The following is a 26,757-nucleotide window of genomic DNA, read 5'->3' on the forward strand; positions in this document are numbered from 1 at the left end:
CACTCAGAGCACACACATGCTGCAGAATGAGTTTTTTCAAATCATACATTGTAATTGGCTTTTGCACTGCCAGCCATGCAGGAGGAAAATACCACAACTGGACTGGATGTGGGCAAGAAAACTAGACAATCAGCAACAATGTGGGCACTCACCAGAAAGCTGACCTCAGGAGAATCCATTCTCATGTACCAGAGCACCAGTTGTCTCCTTAGAGTTCAGGAGGAAATTCCATTGCTATTCAGCATGGCCCAATATCCCAGTGCAAGGAGGGTTTCTTTAATTAGTTTGCTTGCCCCTGAAGAACCGGGCATAAGCCATACCCTAGCCAGCATTCTGGGAGCGATGGGCCCATGCTTGAAGCTGGCAAATTCCGTGCTCCTGAGATAGCCCAGGACACTGACGTCCTCATGGCAGGTCAGGGAACACACAGGCACCAGTGGTGCAAGACCCAGTATCCCATTCCCTGCTCCCTGAGCCAGCCAGTTCCCCCACTCGAGCTGGCTTGGAGCCAGTGCCCCCTAGCGGAAGTCAAACTAAACGATCTAAGTATCAGAGGGGTAGCCGTGTTACCTTTCTAGACTTACAATCTGTGTTTCTATGAAAGAGAGAAAGAGGAAAGGCCCCGGCCCCTTCCCCAAACCCCTGAGCCAGCCAGTCCCTTAGACTTCCTTTATTAACCATAAAGCACAAGTCGTGTCAGCCACTGGTCTCTGGCAGGTCAGAGAGGAGCCTGGGGCCAAGCCTGGAATATTTTACTCCTCCATGGTGTTCCAAAGGCAAGCGCTGGAATCCTTCCTCTCGGACTCCCCTAATCAGCCCTGTCCCAGAGGGTCTCCAGCATCCGGGAGCAATGTTTGCACAGCTCTGTGTGCCAGTACGCTGGCAGCATGGTGCCAGGCCAGGTCCAGTCAGTTCCAAGAGCCCACGGCCAGCAGAGAAGCCGAGCAGCCACACATGGAACACCAAGGCTGGAGGTGGGGGACAAGGGCTCTACATTTGGGGCTGTTTCCAAGTCTGTCCTTTACCCAGGGCAAGTCTTTGTGCCTCTCTTAGGGCAGCAAGGGGCTGATGTCACATCCTCCAGCTTCAGAGAAGGCCCCGTGTCCACGGGCTCAAGGGGAGACAGGCCTCCCTGCCTGTGATCTCGGCCACGCACAGCACCTAGCTGCAGCAAGGATTGGGAGAGTGGGGAGGGGCACGAGACAGGGAGAGCCTGGCCCATTGTCTGGCCCTGCCACTGGTGTAACGCTGCACTGCAGAGACCGGCAGAGAGGGCAGCAAGCGCAGGGCAGTCCGGCCTGAGCGGACGGGGGCAGAAGCTGCCGGTCCGCCAGGAACCTGGCTGAAGAATATGGGGGTATCATGTTAGCCAGAAACTGCCCCCAGGCAAGTTCCTGCTCCAGGACAAAGGGCAGTTCCTCGTCTCCACGCTGGAGCAGGCCATTTACAGCATGCCCCACACAGGGCAGAGGCCATGTCCCTCGCCTGGCCTAGAACAGCTGGCGTCCAAGTGCGGCAAGTCGGGGTGCGTTATTTACAGGGCTCCCAGCGTGGCGCTCCACTCGCCCTCAGGCCTCCTCCGCTGTGGCATCGATGCCGGCGTATGTGAAGTTCTCGAATAAGGCCATGTTCACATAGGCCTGGATGGGGAGAGACAGTGTCAGGCCTGGGGCTGGGGCAGAGCCTCCTGCTCAGCACTCACGTTCCCAGCACCCTGATCCTGGTATCAGGACCCTGGCTGCTCCGAGTGCTGCTGGGGTGATTCCCCATGTCCACGCGAACACCCTGTGAGTGGGGTTTGGCTTTGGGCCCCTGGGCCTGAGCTAAGGCTTGGAGCTGCTCCTCCCTTAGCCAGGAGGGGGCAGTGTTCTCCCCAGAGCCCCTTGCAGTCTGGGTCTGGGCTGCGGCTCCGCTCGGCTAGGTTCAGAACAGGGATTAGAGCTGGTGTCCCTGCCAATGCCAGGCAGGGCGGGGCACTGGGCAGAGCGGGACTGTCCTCCAGAACAGGGCTGTCCCCACGCTACGCGCCTAGTCCAGCCGTGACTGTCCCCCTGCAAAGCTTCCTGGGCTCTGGCTTGGAGATGAGTCCCAGGCACGTGGCAGGGCTCAGAGCCCTGCTCCCCGGTGCCCTTCCGAGGAGAGAGGCTGCAAACCCCCCAGGATTTCCCCAGCATCAGGGCAGTTCCTGTGTGGCACAGTCAGATTTACATCATTGCCCAGCAGCTGCCAACACGGGGCATGGCCAGGGAAAGGAGCTACAGCAGCTCTGCAGCCCAGCTGCTCCTGGCCGCTGGAAGAGCGCATTAGAGCCCTGGAGTGGCAGTTACTGTGATGGGGCTGCCCCGTAAGGCCACCCTTGCCTCCCCCTTGGGTGCAGCCCTGCCCCAGGGCCTGAGTACAGCACTGAGGGAGGGAGAGAGCTGCAGACTACCTTCCTGGCCTCCAGCATCCGGATAAGTTGCATGGAGATCTGGGCGAAGGGCGGGCGCTCGTAGGGGCGGTCTCGCCAGCACTGCTTCATCAGCTCATACCTAGGAGAGAGGGCACAGCAGGGCCTGGGTCAGTGCAGACAGGACATGGGGGTGGGGGAAGCACTAGTAGGGAAGGTGGCAAGTTACAGAGGCATAAGCAAGCTGCAGTAGGAGGGACGAAGGCAAGGGAGCCCTACCATGGGTCATGAGTGGGGAGGCTGCTAGCTTTCCTGTTCCTAGTGCACAGGGATTACATCATGTCCCCCAAGACACCAAACAAACACAGAGGCCGTGCAAAGAGGCTCTGGTTCCTGTGTGTGGCTGGTGCCCCATGGCCACAGACAAGGCCAAGCCTGTTTTCCTGGTCCCAGCAGGCCCAGCCAGGACAGACTGGGGCAGCCAAATCCCACTTACACCTCGTCATCACAGTTGCGGGGCTTCTCCATACGATATCCCTGCGGCAGTTTCTCGTAGAGCTCGGCACACGTCATCCCGCAGTAAGGAGTTCCTCCTGGGGGCAGAGCGCAGCACACACACTCATAAGGACATAAGAACAGCCAGACTGGCTCAGACCAATGGGCCATCCAGCCCAGTATCCTGTCATCCAACAGTGGCCAATGCTGGGTGCTTCAGAGGGAATGAACAGAATAGGACAACTGATCAAGTAATCCATCCCCTGTTGTCTAATTCCAGCATCTGGCAGTCAGAGGTTTAGAGGCTTCCAGACCATGTGGTTGTGTCCCAGACCATCTTGGCTGATAGCCATTAATGGACCCATCCTCCATGAACATATCTAATTTTTTTTTTAAACTCAATTATACTTTTGGCCTCTACAATATCCACAGGTTTACTATGTGTTGTGTGAAGTAGTACTTCCTTATCGTTGTTTTAAACCTGCATCCTAGTAATTTCATTGAGTGACCCTTGGTTCTTGTGTTAGGAGAAGGAATAAATAACACTCCCTTATTCACTTTCTCCACACCAGTCATGATTTTATAGACCTCTATCATATCCCCCCTTAGTCGTCTCTTTTCCAAATTTAACAGTCGCAGTCTTTTTAATCTCGCCTCATATGCAAGCTGTTCCATACCCCTGATCATTTTTGTTGCCCTTCTCTGTACTTTTTCCAATTCTAACACATCTTTTTTTTGCGATGGGGGCAACCATCTATCCCTTTCCTAGTGGTTCCTAACATTGCACATTGAGTGGATGTTTTCAAAGAATGATCCACAATGACTCCAAGATCTCTTTCTTGAGTGGTAACAGCTAATTTAGACCCCATCATTTTATATGTATAGTTGGGATTATGTTTTCCAATGTGCATTACTTTGCATTTATCAATATTGAATTTCATCTGCCATTTTGTTGTCCAGTCACCGAGTTTTGTGTGATCCCTTTGTAACTCTTCGCAGTCTGCTTCAGACTTAGCTATCCTGAGTAATTTAGTATCATCTGCAAACTTTGCCACCTCACTCTCTACCCCTTTTTCCAGATCATTTATTAATATGTTGAACAGCACTGGTCCCAGTACAGATCCTTGGGAGACCCCACTTTTTACCTCTCTCTGGTCTGAAAACTGACCATTTATTCCTACCCTTTGTTTCCTGTCTTTTAACCATTTACTGATCCATGAGAGGACCTTCAACTGCTTAATTTCCTTAAGAGCCTTTGGTGAGGGACTTTGCCAGAGGCCTTCTGAAAACCAAGTCCACTATATCCACTGGATCACTCTTGTCCACATCGTGTCAAGTATCAGAGGGGTAGCCGTGTTAGTCTGGTTCTGTAAAAGCAGCAAAGAATCCTGTGGCACCTTATAGACTAACAGACGTTTTGCAGCATGAGCTTTTGTGGGTGAATGCCCACTTCGTCGGATGCCACGAAGTGGTATTCACCCACGAAAGCTCATGCTGCAAAATGTCTGTTAGTCTATAAGGTGCCACAGGATTCTTTGCTGCTTGTCCACATGTTTGCTGACTCCCTCAAACAATTCTAATAGATTGGTGAGGCATGATTTCCATTTACAAAAGCCATGTTGACTCTTCCCCAACATATCGTGCTCATCTAGCAGTCTGATAAAGCTGTTCTTTACTATAGTGTCAACCAATTTGCCTGATATTGAAGTTAGGCTTATTTGCCTGTAATTGACAGGATCGCCTCTGGAGCCTTTTAAAAAAAAATCTGCATTCCATTAGCTGCCCTCCAGTTATCTGGTGCAGAAGCTGATTTAAGCAATTGGTTACATATCACAGTTATTAGTTCTGCAGTTTCATATTTGAGTTCCGTCAGAACTCTGGGGTGAATATCATCTGGTCTTAGTGACTTATCATTGTTTAATTTATCAATTTGTTCCAAAACCTTCTCTATCAAAGCCTTAATCTGGGACAGTTCCTCACATCTGTCACCTAAAAAGAATGGTTCAGGTGTGGGAATCTCCCTCACATCCTCTGCTGTGAAGATCAATGCAAAGAATTTATCTATCTTCTCAGCAACAACCTTGTCTTCCTTAAGTGCTTCTTTAGCACCTCGCTTGTCCAGTGGCCCAATAACTGTTTGGCAGGCTTCCTGCTTCTGGTGTACTTTAAAAAAAAATGCAGTTAGTTTTTGCTAGTTGCTCTTCATATTTGTTTTTGGCCTGCCTAATCATACATATACACTTGCCTTGCCAGAGTTTCTTTCTATTTTCCTCAGTAGGATTTGACTTCCAATTTTTAAAGTATGCCTCTAATCGCCTCTTATTCTGTTGTTTACCCATGGTGGCATTTTTTTGGTCCTCTTACTGTATATTTTTTAATTTGGGGTATACATAGAGTTTGAGCCTCTGTTATGGTGAGTTTAAAAAGTTTCCATGCAGCTTGCAGGCATTTCACTCTTGTGACTATTGCAGTTTGCAGGTCCCACTCCACACGCCACCCCTGTGCAGACTCTGCCATACAAAACCAGAGCTGCCCAGGCTCCAGCCACCCTCAGACCCTCACCAGCCAGATTGTGGCTGAGGCTGAACCAGCTGCCTTCCTCAAGGGGCTATGCAGCGGGTGGGCTCTCCCCCCGCCTCCCTGCTCTGCCCACATGTGTCTCCCTGTGATGCTCCTTTCAGCTCCATCACTTTGGAAGACATTTGTTGCTGGTAGGTTATGTGTTCCCTGAAGAGACCTGGACAGGCAGTGCCCGCTGGGGCCATGGCAGGAACTGGGCCAGTCCTAGGGTGCTGTCGTGGGTGCCCACAGACGCAGAACCTACAGCACTGGGAATATGTTCAACACTGGAGTTACTGTCGGGATTGGCCTGACTCGGGACAGGCTGGCTCAGGGGTTAGCGCTCCTGCATGACCATGGGCAAGTCACCTGGTCTCTCTGGCACAGATCCTCCAAGGCATGTAGCCATTGGCTGTACTGAGAGCCAGGTGTCTGAATGCCCTGCGGGTCTGTGCCTCTATCCCCATCTGTACCATGGGGATAAATCTGCCCCAGACGGTGCGGCGCTCAGACGCTATGGCGGGGAGACACAGATGGCCATGGAGAGAGCCCTGGGTACACCCTCCGCTCAGGTGTTGCTCAGCGCTGTGGGGCAGCCACACATTGAGAGACGTCATTACGCTGACCTAAGCCCAGGTGTAGACGCCGCGAGGTCGATGGTGGCCCAGCACCCGCCTCTTGAGGGAGTGGCTCTAAAGCAGTGGGAAAGCCCTTCCGTGGCTGTCGCGAGTGTCTCCAGGACAGTGCTGCAGCTGGGCTGCATGTCTACGCTATGACTCATGTGCCAAGGCCCAGCGGAGGCAGCTCAGTGGAGACCCTATGCCAGCTCCTCAGCATGTGAGTACTCCCTTGCCCCAGTGGGTGCTTGGGTCTGAGGGACCCTCCCAGCTGGCACTGCCTCCACTGGGCAGCGCTCAATGAGGCATGTTCACGTTCCTCACTCAGACAACATTTCTGACATGAACCAAGAGCTCCCTGACAGAGCTATGGGAGGGAGGGCCAGGCTAGCTGGGCACACCTGTGCCATGCCCGCAGGACCCACAGGTAGAAAGGACGAACCCAGAATGAGCCGCCTGGGCCGGTACTTACCCAGGCTGACAATCTCCCACAACAGCACCCCAAAGGACCACCTGAAAGAGAGACAGTGCTTGGGTCTCCAGCAGTGCCTCCCTCCCGGGCCCCCTCGCCCAGTTCCTGAGGCTTGGCAGCATATCTGTCTGAGGGGTTTACTCTGGGACAGGAATGGGAGGGGCTGGGACTGCACCAGGGGAGGGGACCGGGAAGATGGAGGCACTGGAAATGGGAACAAGCTCTTCAGAGCTAGGACTGTGTCCTGCTAGGGCTGAGCAAGGCCAGCGCAATGGGGCCCCGGTGTAACAGGAATCCATGGCTCTGAGCACAGCGAGCCTGGGCTGAGCGGGGGATGGGCTAGAGGCTGGGAACAAGGCACAGGGAAGGTGTAGGAGCAGTAGCCCCTCCGGTATCATCAGGGAGGGGTCAGCTAACCCCTTTCTGCATTGGCAGAGGGCTAACCCCATAGACATATCTACCCCACAGACCAGGAGCAGGACTCACACATCGCTCTTGGTGGTATACACGCTGTAGTTCAGGGACTCGATGGCCATCCAGCGAACTGGCAGGCGGCCCTGGGGAAAAAGACCCACTGTAATGAGCAGGGTAGTGGGGAAATGCCCCCCCGCCACAGTCAGGGAGAGGGGGGGTAGGAAACAGCCACTCCCAACCCAGCCAGGGGGAGATCCAGGTTGGGTACAGGTGCCACCCACCACCGAGTGAGGAAAGCCGGGGTAGGGAACAGCTGCCCCCAATCCAGGCAGAGGGAGCCATGGGTGGAGGGGGGTTCACGGCCTTGCTGTGGGACAGAAGAGATCTTGCACTAGCACAGGGGCAATTACAGTAATTGTCCCTAGAGTTGCTGGGTTGGGGCATTGCAACCTAGGTCTGCCAAGGGCGCAGTAGAGAGCCCCTCACTCTGGACTCACCATGGTTTTCTTCACGTAGACCTCCTCCCCTCGGGAGAGGCCAAAGTCAGCGATCTTGGAAGCCAGGTTCTCCCCCACCAGAATGTTCCTGGCTGCCAGGTCCCTGTGAATGAACTGAGACAGCCATGGTGAGTGAGGGCTGGGCCTGTGTGGCCCCTCCTGGAGACAAGCTGGCCGGCCCCAGCTTCCTATTACTCCCAGCCCTGGGACGCAGAACAGGGACCAGCTTTGGCGACAGCTGTGTGGGGGTGGGGGTGGGGGCGATGCAGCGTTCATCCTCTGGGACTCTGTCTCTCAGCATGTCCAAAGCACAGAGGGTAGGGCCCACCGGCACCTTCCTGTTCCCAGCTGCAAAGCTGTTCTGCGTCTGGTCCAGCCCTCATCCCTGGGCACATCTGGGCCCCAGCTACTGCTCCCGAGGAAGCTGATGGCTGCAGTGGATCCTGACCAGCTCTCCTGGAACCGGGGGAGTCTCCCCTGTGCCAGCTGATTCGGCAGAGGGCAGGCAGCCAAGCTGCGGGTGGGTTCAGGGAGCCTGGCCAGGAGGCAGCAGAAAGGAGCCTGGACTCAGCAGCGGTGGCTCCAAGTGCCTGGAAGTCACCGAGGACTGGCTGGGCTTTGGGGCAGCCCTAGGAAGAGGCGAGTGGGGGCCTTTCGCACCCAGCACTGGGGAGTCATGGGGCGGCTAAGCATGGGAGGATGCTTCAGCAGGACTCAGGGGGGTGCCTGGTCCCCCGCATGCTTGGTCAGAGCATGGGTAGGTCAGCTGGCTGCCCCGGAGACCTGTGCCCAGAAGGCTGCTGGGCCAGCCACTGAGCAGCAGAGCTGCTCTCCGAGACATGGCGCCAGCTCCTCCATTCCCATGCCCCACGTGCAGAACACATCACAGCCAATCAGAACGCAGACGGGCAGGAGAGACCTATACTCATTGGCTAGTTTGCCCCAGCTCTGTGTTCTTGTTGGTGGCGAGTGACATGATGGGGCGTGGTAACGCTGCCTCGCTGCAGGCAGGCTGGGCTCCCATGTCGCTGGGTCACAGAGCGGTGGCCATGGCTGGCGTGTTTCAGGGAGAGCCTGGTGCCAGACGCCTCGGCTCCTGGTTCTGATACACAGCTGTGCAGTCATCGGCACCCCTCCCCTGCTCCTGCACACGCACCCACGTGGCTATCACGGCTGCTGGCCGTGGCAGAGCTTGGCCTGGGCTCAGAGCAGGCAGGGCAGGGGAGGGGACACACCTGCTTCTCGCTTAGATACTGCATTCCCTTGGCCACGTCGGAAGCAAACTGGAGGAGCTGCTGGGACGTGAGGGTAGATGCTGTCCCATGCTCCTTCGCGAAGGCTGGGTCAGTCTCTAGGACTCGGCTTTTCCGGAGGAAATCGAGCAGGTTCCCATAGGGAGCGTACTCAATAGCAATGTACAGGTAGCCTGAGGGACAAAGGAGGGAGACAGGCCTTCAACATCCTGCAGTGGGTAGGGTGGGCAGGACTTTGCCCAGAGCAGAGAGGAGGGCAGCGAAGCGGGATGGGGAGAAGTGCAGGGACCCCAGGAACAGCAGGGAAAAATGCCTGGCCCAGCCCACACAGAGCAGCGGGGGGTGGGGGGTAGCTCCCACCTTTGTTCTCACAGGCTCCCAGCAGGTTGATGATATTGGGGTGATGCCCCAGTTTGCACAGCACCTCCAGTTCCCCCGCAAAGTCCCGGTGGTCATTCTCTGAGGCGAACTCTGAAACAAGCCAGGAACAAACGCTGCAATCCAGGAGCCCAGGCCACAGACACCCTCCTGTCCCCAGCCACCCCCTTCTGCAGTCCCAGGCCCAGGGCAGGTGCAAGGATGTTTAGTGCCCTAGGCAAAACTTCCACCTTGCGCCCCCCCCCCACCCTGTGGCAGCTCTCTGCTCTCCCCCACCCACCCTAAGATGCCCTCCCCAGGGCAGCTCCCCCTCAGGCCCTGCGGCAGGTCCCCCCGGCCCAGGGAGCCGTGCAGCAGCTCCCTGCCCCAGCTCACCTCTGCTCCGCCTCCTCCCCGAGCACGCTGCCCCCACTCCACTTCTCCCGCCTCCCAGGCTTGCGGCGCCAATCAGCTGTTTGGCACCACAAGCCTGGGGAGGGAGAGAAGCAGAGCGGGATAGCGTGCTCAGGGGAGGAGGCGGAGCAGAGGTGAGCTTGGTTCCCCTGCGTGTGGCACCCCCTCATTACTTGCTGCAGGCAGCCCTCCCCGCGCACCCCGCCCCAGGTCCCTCTGCCTAAATGCCGACGACGATCGGGGTGGCCGAAGATCCGGCCGCCGCGGTTGCCGCCGAAGGACCCGAAATGCTGCCCCCCAAATGCTAGCACCCTAGGCGACTGCCTAGGTCGCCTAATAGGTTGCACCGGCCCTGCCCAGGCCCGAGACACCCTCCCATCACCACTCATCCCCCTCTGCAGTCCCAGGCCTGAGGCTTTGGTCCCCAGCCACCCCACTCTGCAGTTCCAAGCACAAGGCTCCCGTCCCCAGCCACCCCACTCTGCAGTCGCAGGCCCTAGACACCCATCCCCAGCCACCCTCCACTGGCACTGCAGTCCCAGGCCTGAGGCTCCTGTCCACAGCTACCCCCCTCTGCCATCCTGAGGTACCTCCCCCACCCCTCGGCCAGGTGTGACTCTTAAAACAAAGCAACTGGCACCACACCCCCCCACAGGCGCAAACCACCAGCACTGGCTCCCATCCCCCTTGGCACCCTCCTGGGTGGGTGCAAACCTCCATCACCCCCCCTGCCCCTGAGACACCCTCCCACGTGGGTACAAACCTTCAGAACTGCCCTCTCCCCCTCCCCCCCGTGGGTGCAAACCACCAGAAACCCTCTCCCCTGAGGTGCTCTCCTGGGTGGGTGCAAACCCCCATCACCCCCCCCCCCCGCCCCTGAGACACCCTCCCACGTGGGTACAAACCTTCAGAACTGCCCTCTCCCCCACCCCACCCCCCGTGGGTGCAAACCACCAGAAACCCTCTCCCCTGAGGTGCTCTCCTGGGTGGGTGCAAACCCCCATCACCCGCCCACTCCTGAGAAATCCTCTCGGGTGGGCAAAAACCATCCCACCCCCCAGATGTCCACGCTATTCCCATTCAGATAGTGTTTGGGGGACACATTGGGCGCTTCTTGGATTTGGACTTGGGCCCCACGGAGCCCAGATGTGGGGCCTTCAGGCAGCCTTGTGAGCTCTGGTGTCTGCTCAGTAGCTCAGCTGCTTGAGGCTGAGTCTGTCCCAGTACCTGGAGCAAACTCCGGCTTGGCCCTGGGGCCCAGCTCAGGGTGTAGGGATCCCTGCCAGGAGCTGTACGTTGTCCTTAACCCCCTTGCCGTTCCTGGGCCCCAAGCAGGTGCCGGCTCACTCACCTTTCAGCATCTTGATGGCTGCATTCATTTTCAGGCCGTCCTTTTTGATCATTGCCCTGATGACCTGCCCGAAGTTCCCCTCTCCAATCATATCCTCAAATTTGATGTCCTCCCACTCCAGGATAGGGTAGCTGAGGGGCTCAGGCTGGGGCTTTGGCCGGCGGGTCAGGGTCAGGGTCCCTGAGTTGAACTGCAGGATGGTCTCTTCCCCCTGACAAACAGGTAAGGGGGAAGTTAAAGATTTCTGGCCCCCAAAGAACCCAACACCGTGGTCTGAGCAGGGCTGGGGGTGATGGTGTGTGTGCATGAGGCAGGCTGCACTCTGCCCACGGTGCACTAGGATTAGAGGTCGGGCTGGCACATGGGGACTCAGGGAGCCTGGCTGGGGGGTTGATGAGGCAGAGGCAGCATTACTCACTGAGCCAGACTGGTAGGTGAAGGTCCGGCGCCGGTGAAAAAAATTCTTCTTGATAAGGAAAAGTGCCAAGAGGGCAAAAAGGATGGTGAGGCAGGTGACAGACACGGAGCCGATGATGGCCAGGAGCAGCTGCTGGTCTATTCCCGAGGGCTGCATGTCCTGGCTTTTCAGTCTGGGCACCTCGCTCAAGGCACCTGCAGGGAGGGAGGGGAACAGAGGGCTCATGGCTGTGCCCGGCTCAAGGAGTCAGATGTGCCAGCTCCAGCCCGACGCATCTCTTTGCACTGCTCCATGCACTGGGAAAACCCCTCTCCTCCTTGGCTGAATATGGCCCTGCAGCCCAATAGCAAAGGCCATGCAGCGAAGTGGCTGCAGCTGACCCTGGCATTTCGGGGCTCTGCAGTTCACCTGCCCCAGGCATCACACTGCACGACTGGAGCCATGACAGCACCTTCCCGACCCTAATGGCTGCAGCTTATTTGCACCCACACATACACTGATTTGCCCACGTGTTGCATGTTCCCCACGCTGCACTGAAATGAACGATGTTCTGGAAAGGGCGTTTTACTCCCCTTCAGTCTCTGCCCTTCCCTGCCCCCCAACTCCACTGACTTATTATTTCCCCCGTCTCCTCTCTCACACCATTCCCCTCCCCTCCTTGCTCTTTTTCACCTTCAGTTTCTCTCTCGTGCCCATTTCTGCTTGCCCCGTGCTCCCCACGACAAAGACAATGTTCCAGCCCCAGGAGCTTTGCTGTCTCCATGCACCACAGCAGTGCTGCTGGGAGCAGCTCTCCTGTGGGCTCACAACTGATGTGGGGGTCAGTGCCCGAGCTGCTCAGTGGGACACACACCAGCCAAGAGGTGGTTACTGGTGACACTCTGGGGCACAGCACATCACCCACTAACTAGGCTTTTTGCAGGGCTGGACACAGAGCCAAGACTCCAAAGGGGCCTCCCAAGGGGCCTGTGTGTGGGCTGCCCTGTCAATATGGCTCCGTGTGGGAGAGGAGGGAATGGATACAGGTGCCAGGCCTCCAGCTGGGGTAGGTCAGCAGAGCAGCCAGGATGGAGGGGAATGCATACCCGACTCAGTTCAGCTCTTTCCTGGTGCATCTCTGAAATAACCCACTTACCGTCCCCCAGGGTCTCCGCCTTCACAGGCTCACTCCACTCCCCAGGCACATGGGAATTCGCTCGGACCCGGAACTGGTACCATGTGCTGGCGTTGAGGCCCGAGATGGTCTTCGTGGTCTCCCCACCGCTGTCCGTGTCAACCCACTGAGGCTCACTGGCCCCACCCAGCTGCTGCAGCTCCACAGTGTACTTACTGACACCCCCGTTGGGATATTCAGGGGCCTGCCAGGTGAGTTTGACGCTAGTATCCATGAGGGGCTCTGCGTGGAGAGACCTGGGGGAGGATGGGCCTGGGACGAGGAGAGGAGGGAAATCAGCACCACAGGTAACATCTCCAGGGTGTGAGGCACCGGGCCTGGCTGCACCCAGTCCCCAACCTCAGCCACAGCAAAGGAGACTCCCTGGGCTGTGCAGGGCATGGGACCATGGAAAAGACACGTGTGCATGTGGGAGGGGGTGACAGTCAATGGGCCACAGCAGAATAAACAGAGAAGGAAGAACAGTGGGATCACCCACAAGACAAGTCCCCCCTTGACCTCTGGTGCAGAGGGGCAGGGTCGGAGCCGCGTGCCCCGTCCCCAGAGCTGGCGAAGAGGGGCAATGAGGTGGGAGTCTTGACTCCAGTTTGATTTTACTGCTGAGGCTATAGACAGAGCAGACTGAGGGCTGCCTGGCTGGGAGGCTGGGAAATGCCAAGGCCACATTTTTTAAATTCACACACGCCAGCACACACACACGGTGACGGGTCTGCGGCGTCAAGAGGTGCATCCCTGACCAATGGAGTTGGGCTGGGGAAAGCCCCTAGGCTAGGCACGGTTATTCTGGCAAAAGTGCACCTTTGCCAGGAGAGCCTATTTCGCAGGGAGGCGCTGGAGGAAGCCGCAAGTTGAGGACTTCAGTAGCTCAGACATAGGTCAGGGGTTTGTTCCAGGAGTGGGTGGGTGAGATTCTGTGGCCTGCGTTGTGCAGGAGGTCAGATTAGAAGATCATAATGGTCCCTTCTGACGTTAAAGTCTATGAGTCTAAGCTCTACCGGCAAGAGTGCAGTGTGACTGGTATAAGCTGTGTCCATGCTAGGAGCACCACTGCAAGAACTGGACTGGCAAAGCACACCTAGTGTAGACGTGGCCTCAGCCTCATCTTTCTAGTCACCGCTCTTTGTCTGCACTAAATGGCAGGGCTCCCGGGGGCACTATCAGCCCTTATCAGATACTCCCGGCTTGCAGTGCAGGCTGAGCCCTCAGGGCAGCGGGATGCAGTGCACAGAACCAGCTACAGGAGATAGAGTGCTGAGGCATCAGCTGGACAGGGAGAGCAGCACATGCTTGGGTGAGCAACGGCTGCCATCCTGAATCAGCACCAACGCTAAACAGTTAGAAGTGATGGGACAGAGGAGGAGGCAGGGTCTAGTGGATGCTGACCACTGCCTCCCTTTACCCAGCTGTGGTATGGGCCAGGACCCACAAGTTAATCAATGGCTGGTCATTTTTTAAATTAACATTTTAATTTCTTTCTTCAGCACCACAGAAAGAGAGGAATGAGCAGGCTGGGTTGGGCCTGAGGTCTGTGTAGCCTACTCTCCTGTCTCTGACCATAGCCAGCCCAGGAGCTTCAGAGGACACTGTAAAAACCCCACTGCAGGCACATGTGGGATAGTGTGCCCTCCGTGAAGGACTCAGCCTGCTCCCTAACTGTCAGCGATTGGCTTAAGCCCCAAAGCAGGGTTTTGTCTCCCTTCCAAAAACCCTTTTACACATTAACTGTAATACCTGTGCATATTACTGATAGCCATAGAAATGTCCAACCCCTCTTTGAATCTTCCTGTATTCTTGGCCTCAATGTCATCCAGTGCCCATGAGTTCCACAGTCTAATTACAGTATCCCAAAGTCATGCTGAATTTGGTGATTGTCACCTCCAGGGGGCACTGTTACTTGACAGCAGGAGGGTTAACCTCTCCAAAGCACAGTTAGCTTGAAGTGGGAGCAGTATCTCCAGTTCTGCAGCGAGTTGCCCTGGGGACAACTCGCTGCAGTTTATTTTAAGTGAGGTGACTTGTAGAAAAGTCCCTTCCCCAAACAACAGGGAAATTCAGTGACCCAAAGACAAACTGAATCCGTCCTGTTTGGTACTTAAAATGCCTACATGGGGAACAAATATTTAATAATAGGGTCTTCAGTGTAGCAGAGAAAGGTCGAACTAACACAATCCAATGGCTGGAAGTTGAAGCTAGACAAATTTAGACTGGAAATAAGGTGCAAATTTTTACTGGTGAGAGTAATTAACCATTGGAACAATTTACCAAGGGTTGTGATGGATTCTCCTTAACTGACAATTTTTAAATCAAAATGGGATGTTTTGTTCTAGGAATTATTGTGGGGCAGGTCTCTGCCCTGTGCTGTACAGCTCAGACTAGATGACCACAATGGTCCCCTCTGGTGTATCTCCAAGGAGGTTGGTGCAGTGGCACCTGGGAAGAATTGAGCTGTTGTGTCTGCAAAGAATCGAACTGGGGATGGTCAGTGGTATAATTTTAGTCCTATTAAATGACACAATGCTAAGGAACCACAGCAATTTCAGCCACAAATCACCGGGCTTGATGCAGGAATCACCGGTGAAATTCCATGGGCTGTGTTATCTATTATTTCATAGAACCAGGTCACCTAGTCTAACCCCCTGCCATGGTGCAGGATTTGTATTACAGTAGCAATCTGGGACGGTGGCCCGACTGCTCTAGTGCTTTACACACAGAGGGCAAGCAGTAGCCATGGAACAGGGGATTATGCAGCAGGAAGCCACTCTGGGCCAAACAACTGTGGAAGAAAGAAAAGGAGACGGTGTTTCCCTCCTCAGGCAATCGGCCTAGGGAGTCATGGCTGCAGGGGCAGAGTGACATACAGAGCTGAACTGAAAGAGGTGCTGGATAATACTGTAGTTTTATGCCTAATAACACTGGCAACTAGATACTAAGGGCTGGTCTGCACTGAGAACTTAATCAGCACAGCTACATCTCTCAGGGGCCTGTCAATCTAGCTACCACCTATGCTGATGGGAGAGCCCCTCCGAAGGCATTACCTATACTGACACTGGAGCACTGCACCTCTGCCACTGGGGCGGTTCACGTGTGGCCATACCCAAGACAAAAGAAAGAGCCTCATGCTTCAAGATACCACCTGATCCCTACAAGGGCCAGGAAAGATTTCTCCCCTCCCCATGTCAGGCTAAGCTATTTACCTGTGCACGACTGTACCATGAGCCAGGTGCATCATGGTTTTTTTTGCCTCTTTCTGAGGCATCAGGTATTGGCCATTGTCCCTGAAATAAGCAGGCAGAATTGCCCAATGGACCAGTAGTCTGATCTTGTGTGGCAAATCCTATGGATCGGATCCCCAGCCAGTGTATCTCCATTCACTTCAATGGGACTATGCTGATCTACGACAGCTGAGGAGCTGGCCCCATGTCCCTATGACAGACAGTTCCCTCCCTTTGCTCCTGACAGTGCTGGTTCTGCAGGGCAGGAGGGGCTGTTGGTTACCTACCTTTGCTGTTGATCATGACCTTGTAGAGGTCAGATGGAGGGCCCAGGCTGCTGCAGTGATAGACCAACACTTCCAAGCCATACTCCTTGTTGAACTCCAGGTTAGGGATGCGGGCAGAGTGCACAAACATGGAGGTGATATTAATCTCACGGACAAGCACTTTTGCTGAGTCCAAGAGACGTACAACGAACCCATTTGCTGGCTCGTAGTTATTTGGCAAGTTCCAATTAACATGAAGCGTGTTCTTCCCCTCTACGGACCAGCCTTCGATCACAGGCTTAGCTGTGGGTTCTGTTAGAGACACAAGGTGGGTGAGGTAATATCTTTACTGGACCAATGCCTGTGAAAACCAGACAGAAAATTCACCTTGGGGACAGTCCTCTCTCTCCTCCTGAAGGAATGCACAGAACCTCATGCTGCCACTCTAGGCTCCAGGGCCTGGCAGAACCCTACACGTGTATCAAGCCCTGATGCTGAGGAGGGTGAGCATGCCCCAATAAATTCAGACTAGACTCAGCATGGGCCCAGACTCTCAGATCAGCTAGAACAGAGTTGATTAAATCAGAGAAATTCCAAGAAAACTGGGATTGGGCTAGGATGAACTGGACTGGACAGGATTAAATCTCATTGGATTGGTTCAGAGCAGGGTGAATTAGGTGAGATTCATGGAACAAATGGCTTGTGAATTAAACCACACGTGTGCAGAGCCCAGGACAACAGGGCCTGATCCCCGATTGGAAGCTCTAGACACTGGTGCAGTATAAATCAATAACCAATGGATGAATCCCCCCAGCTCTAGTCCTGGCGGCTCTTGGGGAGGGCAGGGCCAGGCACACCCACTCTGTAGTATTTTTATTCGGGGGATTCCTTTCCGGTCTGTCCCCAGTCCCTGCCAGGCACTTACCTTGACACTCTGTCACCATGACCGCCTGCGGCCCCATGGCACCTTCCCCTTTGTCACCAGGGCGAGTCAGCTGCACCTTGACCAGGTAGGCCGTGACTGGCCGTAGGTTCATGAGTGTGATGTTTTCACTGTTGTCAACTGTTGATTACAAAGGATCCTGTTAAACCAAAGCCACGTGACCAGCAGCCTTGTTCCGTGCTGTGACACAGCTTCCTCCCAGAGTCCATCGCAGGCTGAGCACTGGCAGCAGGATGTCCCTGGCTGGCCTGCTGCCTCTTCCCTCCCGAAAGCTCCCTGGGCCCAGCCGTTAGCAATATGCAACAAGGACCTGCTGGATCCCAGCATCTCAGCCCTAGCCCATCGCCACACGCTATTCAGCCGGCTTTTGCTTCTCCAGTTAGACCATTCCCAGTAGGACTTAGGATTTCCCCTGGTGCTACGAGAATGCTCTGTTCGGCGAAGCTAGTGCTTGGAGTGCCTGACGCCCAGTGTCTTGGGGCTAGAGCTCAGAACAGAATCTGGGTCAGCACCAGCCCTGCTCCTAGAACAAGAAGCTCTTCACAGAGCAGCACATTGGATTCTGGTCATGGTGCTGCCAGGCCTTCCCCCCAGGCAGCCATGCCCCACCCTGTGCCCAGGAAAGCCCTGATTGCACTCTCGGCCTTGCACAGATCGAACATGCTCCCTGCAGCGTCACACACTATGCTTTCTCCTAAAGGCCCCTGCAGAGATTCCCTGTGATGTGGCAGCCAGGGCAAGGCAGAGTGGGATTAGAGCTGGAGACAGGGGAGGGGACCTCATGGGACTGCTGAGGAAAATGGTGAGGGGAGAACTGGCCGAGCGAAGCCCTCACCTGCCCTATCCTTCCCCGGCTAGGGTTGGAGTTTCTGGAGCATGGGTTCTTTGCCCATGTCCAGCCAGGCACGTTGACAGTGGGGTCTGAGCCACTGCTGCCGTCATGATGTGGCATCACCTGTCAATCTCTACGCAGCAACAGGTTCTGCTGGTTTTCACTCAGCCTGAGAGGCTCTCCATAGGCTTTACTGACATGCTAGCTCAGAAGCAGCAGCAGCTGGCTTAGGCCTCCCTGGGGTAGGACTTTCCTTGTTGTAAAATCAGTCGTGGCCAAATTTGAGCATGACACCAAAATCGGAGCAGTAGCAAATACAGGGAGGAAAGCATCGTGGCAGAGAGACGTGAGGAATCAGTCCTGCAGGCAGTGGGGCAAGAGGCAGAGCCATTGCCCCGTGACTTTGATCCTGCCCCAAATGTCCCTTGCAAGCTGATTCCCTTACCCACAATGGATGACCAAGGTGAGGTGTTGTCCTTGGGCTTGTAGAGCAGTTTGATGGAGGTGACTGGGCCGTCACCAGAGAATCCATCCACTGGGGAAACCACAAGCTGCCGACTCTGCTTGGCCAGCAGCCGGGGGGGCCTCAGTGGCACTGGAGGGACTGTAGGCAAAGAACAGAACCAACATCAATAAATCCAACACAACTGTTTATGTTTAACACGGACACTTGGCCACACTGAGCAGCTGGTCAGCCCTAGCACATCGCCCGTGCTAGTCTCATACTAACCCTTTCCGTGGTAGTGTAGGGGGAACCCTGTGATCCCAGAGTCTCTGCCATCAGTACCGTGATGGTACATGCCCTCATCCCACTGATGGAGAGGCTAACACGGGTCCCTGCACTTGGGCAGTGCCAGCTAGGCGCATGTGCAGAATCTGCTCCACCTGGAGAATGGGAGCTTAAAAAGGCAACAATGCTACTGCAAGTGGTGGTCGGGGGATTGCCCAGGAGGAGAGGCTGCTGGGGACTGCCAGTGAGCTCCAGTAGCCAGGGGAGCCTGGCTGGGGGAGTGGCTGTCCTTTCCTCCCACCCCGCCCTTGTCTGGGGGCAGACTGACACCTGACATGGGCCAGGGGCCCTGGAAGGCGGCTCCCCACTATAACCAGTGGTGAGGCCTGGGGAATGTCACCAGGGACTAGAGGGAATTGGACTCATAAGGGACCACAGGGGTGAACTGAACTGCCAGGAGCAGTGAGATTGCCCAGAAGGGACCCAGGGGCAAGAGAGGGATAGATTCTATGGCCAAGGCCAGGCTGAGGGTCGGCCAGCTACAAGCAAACCATGCTGGTTCCTGTAACCATGACAATGCCAATTGCTCCCCAGAAGTAGAGGGCAGCTCTGAACCTCCCCCGTGCTGAGCTCAGGCCCAGGGACCCTGCCTTGGCCTGTGGGGAGATGGATGTCTTCGGCAGTGGAGACTCCACCTCTCTCTAGTTCAGGGGTTCTCAAACTGGGGGTCGGGGCCCCTGAGGGGGCCACGGGGTTATTACAGGGGGGGTCATGAGCTGTCAGCCTCCACCCTAAACCTGGCTTTGCCCTCAGTATTTATAATGGTGTTAAATAGATATAAAAAGTGTTTTTAATTGATAAGGGGGGGTCGCGCTCAGAGGCTTGCTGTGTGAAAGGGGTCACCAGTACAAAAGTTTGAGAACCACTGCGCTAGTTGCTCTTGTAAGCACTGTCTGAATGAGCTCTCCCCTGACATCTAGTGGTGAGGTGTGGAAAAGGACTTCAGGAGTTGATCTAGTTTACATGGGCACACCCACCCTGCCTAGGTGCTTAGCATGATGGATTGCTTGCCCAAATGATCACTTGTGGCTGGTGCTGGATCCCCAGCCTCCTTGTTATTGGGGCAGGAGTAATAAAGGGTTGTTATCCTTGTTGTGTGAACTGAGGGCAGCAGAACTGTACCTGGCATACCCTGATGGAAGGACTCACCCTCAACTGAAGGCATTCGCTAGGCAGGGGACATGGGAATCTCTAGATATTGAACCTGGCCTTCGTTGCTGCCAACTTGGGCTGGCAGAAGGGTCACATTCTCAAACATTCTAGCAGTTCCCTCCCCTCCCCTCCCCTGCTCACCTTTGACATTGACCTTGACTCTCTTGCTGTCCTGTCCCCCGCTGGTAGAAACTCTGCACTCCCAGAGGCCTGTGTCTGCCTTGGTGAGCATTGGCACCAGGAACTCAGAGGTGGTTTTGTCTGTTTCCATGATGGCTTTAATTGACTGGGTGGGAGAGAGAAGCTGCAGTTACCCCTCCGAGGGCAACGGGCACCAAGCACAGCCAGATGGGTAGAACAGAGATGGGTGGGGCAGAGGGATGCTGCTCAGGATCCAGGCCTGAGCAGGCTCACGTTCAGGTCTGCAGCCATGGAGCACTAGATGGGGCTGCACGGGCCTAGGGATTTGGGGTAAATACCAGCTTGGAGACTGAGGTACCTGGGGGCAGCTGGATCTAGTCACACAGAGCCCTGGCAGGGTGGAGGGGTGCAGAGAGCGCAGGGGCAGGGGAGGCACAGAGAGCCTTTCCTGGGCAGAGTGGGGGGAGGCTACAAGGAGCCCCGGAGGAATGGGACTGGGGCGGGGAAGCACAGGGAGCCTTGGTGGGACAGGACTAGTGGGATGGACCTGGTGGGCAGCAAAGGGAGCCCCAGTGGGACGGGACTGTGGGGGGCAGCACAGGGAGCCCTCTGGATGGATGGGACCGGGGGGGGGCGGCACAAGGAGCCTCGGCAGGATGGGACTGCGGGTTGGGGGGCAGCACAGGGAGCCCCCTGGAGGGACGGGACTTGGGGGGGTAGCACAGGGAGCCCTGAGAAGGTGGAGGGGCACAGGGACCCCTGATGGGGCAGGAGGGGTGGGTGGGTACCGTGAGCACTGTCCCGTCAGCCTTGCGCAGCTCGATGCTGTCTCGCACTGGGGGCGGGTTGCCCGTGGCCATACAGCTGATCACAGGCTGGGAACCCAGGTTAAACTCCAGCTCTGCATCCAGGTTGATGATCTGGGGAATCCGATCTGGGATGGCAAATAGCAGTGCTGAGCATGCAAGCTCCAGCCCCCTGAGCTCCCTGAGCTCCCTGCTCCAGAGCCAGAGGCTGCTGCAGGGCGTCTGGGAGGCCCAGGGCTCTGTCCTAACTGAGGGTTCTGCATTGAGGTCTCAAGGCAGCTCCGCAGAGCCACCCACCCCCTTCCCAGTTTTAGATGCCCTGAAGAAGTGACAGCCCTGGTCCCAACAAGGACGGCTGGTGGATCTGCCCCCCTTCTTCGCTGACACCATTTCACTGCTCCTCTCTGAGGTCTCTTCCCTCACTGGTGGCAGGAGGAGCCAGCATCTTGTGCCCAGGCAGCTCTCCACACCCCAAGCCAGTGCCAATGGGCCATGGTCTGAACACCTCAGCTAGGCAGTGATGTGCCCTGATGGAGCTGGCCTGCCCAAGCACTGGCATCTGATGGGCCTGCTAACAGCGCTGCAGCACTTTGCTCTCCCACCCAGTGCCAGGGTCCCAACCAGCCGCTCTTCGGTGGCTTTCCAGCCGGGAGCACTGCCAGCCAGGAGGGGCTGCGTTAGTCTGTCTCTAAGCAGCACTTTGCGGCATTGGGCAGGGAGCAGTTCCTGAGGTTTCGAGCACCCCCAGAGTTACAATGGTCAGTACGTGGGCGATGCTCAGACACTGCAGGGCTGGGGCTGGGTGAACACCAGCAGCAGACAGCTCAGCGGGCTCCTTCCTGGCAGTGCCGGACCCCCAGGTGGATCATAGGTATTGCACTGAAGGCAGCTCTACCTGATTTCTCACAGCGATCCCCGTGTGATCCTGATGGGCAAACGCAGCCACTGAAGCGGTTGCAGGTGCCTCCATTTTGGCAGTGACACTCCAGGGCACAGTCTGCGCCGTAGTGTCCAAGAGGGCAGGCTGGAGGGAAGAGCCAAGAATTCACTGGTCAACACCTGGCAACGGTTCAGGATTTAGGCTTGAGGCCGGTGCAAGGAAGAGCACGAGTAGCAACCACAGAATCAGACTCCCAAGGCCAGAGCCAGCTTTAGGAAGTGAGGGGCCCAATCTGAACAGTTTCAACGGGGCCCCGGCAGAGATGACTAAAACAAACAAACCCCACACATGTAAAAAAAACACATGGGGCTTGTACTCACTGGGCGGTGCTCCGAGTCTTCGGCGGCACTTTGGCGATGGATCCTTCACTCATTCCAGGTCTTCAGCGGCACTGAAGGACCCGCCGCTGAAGTGCCGCCGAAGACCCGGAGCGCCGCCAGGTGAGTAAAGATTAAAAAGGCACCTCTAGCCAGGGAAGGGATTCTCACCGCTTAGGCGCAGGGCCCGATTCGGGGGAACTGGTGGAATAGGCCTAAAGCCGGCCCTGCCCAAGGCACTAATACTGTGTCAGAGCCAGGTGTCAGTGGCCCAGGGAGATAGTTCTCACATGCCCTTCAGTCCAAGTGGTGATGTGTGCACAGGGCTTTCTACTGTAGGCACCCTGGCCCATTCTCTTCCAGCCCAGCTGTGTCTCCAGGGATCCATTGTGGGCTGGCCAAGGACATGGGGGATGAGAGGAGACAGGGAAGCAGCAGAGAAGATTCGTTTGCCTCTTTCTGCTGCAGTCTGAGCTGTGGAAGTTCCTGTTCCCAAGGCACTTTGCATGGCTGATGACTGGAGACGTGAGCCATACTCAGCGTCCTCGAGTAAGCACCATTGTATCGGGAATGCTGCACAGGCAGCAGGGGACCCAGCAAGAGAGAAAAAACACAGCAAAAGAAAAGAGCCAAAGGTGTGGGTGGGGGTTGGAGGCTGCCTTGGCCCCAGAGGGTGTCTCCCTTTGGAAACAGAAAGGTCAGGCCAACTCTGCCTAGGAGGAACCCAGTCTGAGGGTGGTGCCTCTGTCGGGGAGGGGAGAGGAAAGCAGGCAGGCCAAGCTACTGTACCTGTGCTGCACTGTGAGCCACTCCATCCAGAAGCGCAGGAACAGCCGTATGGATCTGGCAGGCAGAAGCTCAGCCCCTTGCAGCCCTGGTCATTGTTGCACTTTTCCTGGCAGTTACGGCCAAACCTCCCTTCCCTACAGGCTTCAAAACAAGACAATTCTCCTCATTACTCTGCTGCAGCCAGCACCAGTCCACTCACTGCCCTCCATTTCCACATGGCCTGGCCCTGCCACCACCACAGCCAGGACAAGCTACGCAGCCAGCACAGAGATGCAATAACAGTTAATGAACTTACCAAAACCAGCAGGGAATTGGGGAGGCCCCGTGCCAGAACACGGCTGAAAACAAAAGTCTGTTGAGTTCCACAAGGCAGAGCAGAGATGCTGGCCATTATTGGTGGGGGAATCCAGCCTCAGTCCCCCACCAATAATGTAAAATATAATGGTATAAGCAGTAAGAACAAAATGTGTATTAGCGGGAGATAGAGAAACACCACTCACAGGGACAGGATAGGCAGAAATAACTTCTAAGGAGACCTTAGCTACAGCCAGGAGCAGCTTTGACAGCATCAGAGACAAGGCTAAGTCAAATGGACCCAGATAAGAAACAGCCCCAGCTACTGCACAGAGCAATCTTCCTACCCCAGCTCCATTTTGCAGCATAAAGATGGAGCAGTGTAAGTCAGAGCTGAGGGTTTCTGCCATCTTGCTGGCACAAGAGATCTCAACTCAGGGGACAATGAACAGATGATCTTTGAGTAGGGCTAGATACTATGAGAACCTGGTCTGCTGTGCCCAGGCCAGGAGTCACAGATTATAGCGCCAGAAGGGACCATTGTGATCATCTTGTCTGACCTCCTGCAAAGCATAGGCCAGAGACCTGCCCTGAATTAAATCCTGTTCAAACTAGAGGATAATGCTCAGAAAAACATCCCATCTTGATTAAAAATTTGGAGCAATGGAGAATCCACCAAAACCCTTATAAGTTGTTCTCCTCACTGTTTAAAAATTTGCACCTGGTTTCTAGTCTAAACCTGTCCAGCTTTAAGTTCTAGCCAATGGATCTTGTTATACCTTTGTTAGCTATATTGATGAGCCCCCATTATCCAATTTCTCTGCCTTGTGTAGGTACATATTGACTGATCAAGTCATGCCCTTCTCTTTGTTAAACTAAATAGACTGAGCTCCTCGATTCTCTCACTGTATGGTACATTTTCTGATCCTTCAGTCATTTTCATGGCTCTTCTCTGAACCTTCTCCAGTTTATCAACATCCTTTTAGCAGTATGGACAGCAGAACTGGACACAGTATCCAGTAACAGACTCACTAATGCTGTATACAGAGGTAAAAATCACCTCCCTACTTGACAATCTGTTGTTAATGCATTCAAGGATACATCCGCCATCTTAGCTATAGCATAGAATCACAGAACACCAGGGCTGGAAGGGACCTCAGGAGGTATCTAGTCCACCCCCCTGCTCAAAGCAGGACCAAACCCAACTAAATCATCCCAGCCAGGGCTTTGTCAAGCCTGACCTTAAAAACCTCTAAGGAAGGAGATTCCACCACCTCCCTCGGGAACCCATTCCAGCATTGCAACGGGAGCTCATGGTGATCTGCATCCTCCCCTGTGGGTCTATGGTGATTGTGCACCTGCGAGGTGAAGAGACGATGAGGTCACTATATTCTGGGTACACCATGGAATGGAGCCTGAGCTCTGTGACTCTCCCTCTTCATGGAGTCCCAGAGCCCAGGCTCCAGCCCAAGCCCAACCGTCTACACCACAGTTAAACAGCCCTTTAGCCCAAGCTCTGCAAGCCTGAGTCAGCTGACACAGGCCAGCTGTGGGGTTTAATTGCAGTATAGACATACCCTCAGTGTTCAGACTGTATTTTATTCTAAACCCTTCCACTCACACCAGTACAGTGCAACATCACAGTATTCAATCCCTTTCTGCCTCTCTTTACTAGGGCCTAGGAGGAAAAGAGCTCTCCCTCTCTAGTGAGCCCGGCCAGGCCGGGCTTAGATCAGACACTCCAGTCCCCCCTTGTAACACTCCCTTCCTGGCTTTTATCAGGTTAGCCAGCTGAGGACTAATTAGTTCTTTATCTCCCCATCCTCTCCTTCTGATTAGCTCATTGTTCAGTCAGCTGTCTCTGGGAAAACTAATTGAGGCTACAGTGATCAGAGTGCTGACCCACCTGTCAGGTCTCAGCACTGTCACACACCTCACCATGAGCTCCCAGTGTGATGCAAAAAGGGCTAATGTGATTCTGGGATATAGTGAGCAGGGTGGGGATTTTGCCTCTGTCATTGGGGATACTGCTACTGGAATACTGAATCCCGTTTTGACATCCACATTTTTAAAAGGATGTTGAAACATTGGAGAGCATGCAGAGAAGACCCACAAATACGAATTGAAGGCTGGAGAACATGCCTTATCATTGAGACTTAAAGAGTTCAGTCTGTTTAGTTTACCAGAAAGAAGACTTGATTACAGTGTGTAAGTCTGTTCGTGAGGAGAAAATACCAGGTACTTCTGGGCTCTCTTATTCAGCAGAGAAGGACAGAACAAGAACCAGTGGCTGGAAGTTGAAACCAGACAAATTCAAATTAGAAATAAGGCCAAAAATTAGCCATCAAGGTGATTTACCACTGGAACCAGCTCCCAAGGGAAGAGGTAGATTTCCATCTCCTGCTGTCTTCAGATCCAGTCCGGCTGCCTTTCTGGAATTGCTGCTTTACCAGACACAATTTACTGGGTTCAAAACACAGGGAACTGGGTGAAATTCTCTGGCCTGTGATAGACCAGAGATAAAACTAACTGATTTAATGGTCCCTTCTGGCCGTAAAGTCTATGAGTTTATGAACCCATACCCTCAGTGGGAGGAATCTTTAAAGGTATCTTTACAAAAGGACAGTCCCTCTGTCCCAGGATCTAAGCCCCAGCTTCAGCACGGAGGGATCCGAGATGACACACTGCCTCCCACACCCAGCACTAGCAGAGCCTCTTGCAGGAGAAGGTTCTCTCAGATCCCTGAAGGCTTCACAGTCCTTAACTGAGTGCCACTCCCGGGGGCAGGTAAGGAAGTTCCCTGCCTCTCTGGAAGAAATGGGGAGCAGCTCCTGCCCCCGTCCTGCTAGAGGGGCCCCAGCCTCCCACGCAGGCCAAGGAGACTCACAAGCAACAGACATTTGACAAATCAGTCAAACCCCCCAAAACTGCAAACAGCCCTTATAGTCTAGAGGAGGCTGAGCCACAGACCTCCTCGAGCCCATCCCCGCGTCACAGACTGAGGTCAGCCCCATCCCTGCATCACCATCCGTGCCGCACAACGAGGCCCAGCGCCAGTTCCAGCTCATCCCCATGCCCATCCCCCAAGGAGCCCCAGGTCCAGCACAACCCATCACCATCCCTGCGACACCGTCCCTGACACACGGCAGAGAAAGGGGAGAGGAAGGCTCTGTGCCTACTGCAGCTGGAAAATGGGAGATGGGGACTCGGGGTCAGTGGAGGGAGTGGGGTGTTTATTCCCTTGGCCTATGGAGTGTGGGGTTTGGAGGTACCTATGCCCCACGACTGCTTACTCCTGCTCCAGAACGCACCTCCTCCCGCAGGGGCTGGGTGTGTGGAGTCCATACCTTTTTCACAGCGAGTGCCCATGAAACCCGGCGGGCAGATGCACTCCCCAACACTGTCATGGCAGATGCCTCCATTCAGGCAGTCAGGACAGTCCTTCTCACAAGAGTGGCCCCACTTCTTCGCTGGACACCCTGGGAGAAAGCAGAGGGAGTTTAGGGCAGTGCCATGCCACATGTACCTGGGGGAGCACCGGCTGCATGCTCATTCTGCAGCTGAAAAATGAACCAAAGCCCGAGGGACTCCTAACCTCTGCGAATGCGAGTGCAGAGCCTGCCCGCTAGGCAGGGCCAGGGCAACGGGACCCAGCATTCTGACAGCAGGAAATACCAGAGGGGCCCGTCTCCCCAGCACACAGACCTCAGTCCTGTGGCACACACATGTTCTGCCCCTCCCAGTTAACATGGCTCTGCATGAATGCCTCACTGGTACCTCAAAGGGCAAAGATGAGCCGCTGCTCTCTTCCACCAAACCCCGCTGCTCCCTGTTCTCTGGCACCACCACCCTCTGTGTCACTCAG

General features: G+C 55.2%; 1 protein-coding gene across 4 annotated transcripts in view; it reads right to left on the bottom strand.

The window, feature by feature from the left end:
• Positions 1 to 20: 20 nt before the first annotated feature.
• The window catches only part of TIE1 (tyrosine kinase with immunoglobulin like and EGF like domains 1), a 43,744-nt gene continuing 17,007 nt past the window's right edge, over positions 21 to 26,757 (bottom strand). For 2 of the 4 annotated variants that reach the window (XM_039485312.1, XM_039485313.1), the window contains 19 exons: positions 26,240 to 26,371; positions 22,599 to 22,739; positions 21,448 to 21,576; positions 20,535 to 20,680; positions 19,747 to 19,891; positions 18,109 to 18,267; positions 16,814 to 16,951; positions 15,910 to 16,200; positions 12,372 to 12,662; positions 11,237 to 11,430; positions 10,819 to 11,029; positions 9,057 to 9,167; positions 8,679 to 8,869; positions 7,444 to 7,557; positions 7,019 to 7,089; positions 6,533 to 6,573; positions 2,886 to 2,982; positions 2,432 to 2,531; positions 21 to 1,640 (listed from right to left, as the gene is read on the bottom strand). In XM_039485312.1, the coding sequence (XP_039341246.1) occupies positions 1,569 to 1,640; positions 2,432 to 2,531; positions 2,886 to 2,982; positions 6,533 to 6,573; positions 7,019 to 7,089; positions 7,444 to 7,557; positions 8,679 to 8,869; positions 9,057 to 9,167; positions 10,819 to 11,029; positions 11,237 to 11,430; positions 12,372 to 12,662; positions 15,910 to 16,200; positions 16,814 to 16,951; positions 18,109 to 18,267; positions 19,747 to 19,891; positions 20,535 to 20,680; positions 21,448 to 21,576; positions 22,599 to 22,739; positions 26,240 to 26,371 (2,774 nt within the window). In that variant the 3' untranslated portion in view covers positions 21 to 1,568. Of the gene's footprint in view, positions 1,641 to 2,431; positions 2,532 to 2,885; positions 2,983 to 6,532; positions 6,574 to 7,018; positions 7,090 to 7,443; positions 7,558 to 8,678; positions 8,870 to 9,056; positions 9,168 to 10,818; positions 11,030 to 11,236; positions 11,431 to 12,371; positions 12,663 to 15,909; positions 16,201 to 16,813; positions 16,952 to 18,108; positions 18,268 to 19,746; positions 19,892 to 20,534; positions 20,681 to 21,447; positions 21,577 to 22,598; positions 22,740 to 26,239; positions 26,372 to 26,757 lie in introns of those variants that run through there. The other 2 variants (XM_039485315.1, XM_039485314.1) reach the window with 2 other exon arrangements.

Source organism: Mauremys reevesii, linkage group 8, assembly GCF_016161935.1.
Source record: "Mauremys reevesii isolate NIE-2019 linkage group 8, ASM1616193v1, whole genome shotgun sequence".
In the NCBI taxonomy this organism is placed as follows: domain Eukaryota; kingdom Metazoa; phylum Chordata; order Testudines; family Geoemydidae; genus Mauremys; species Mauremys reevesii.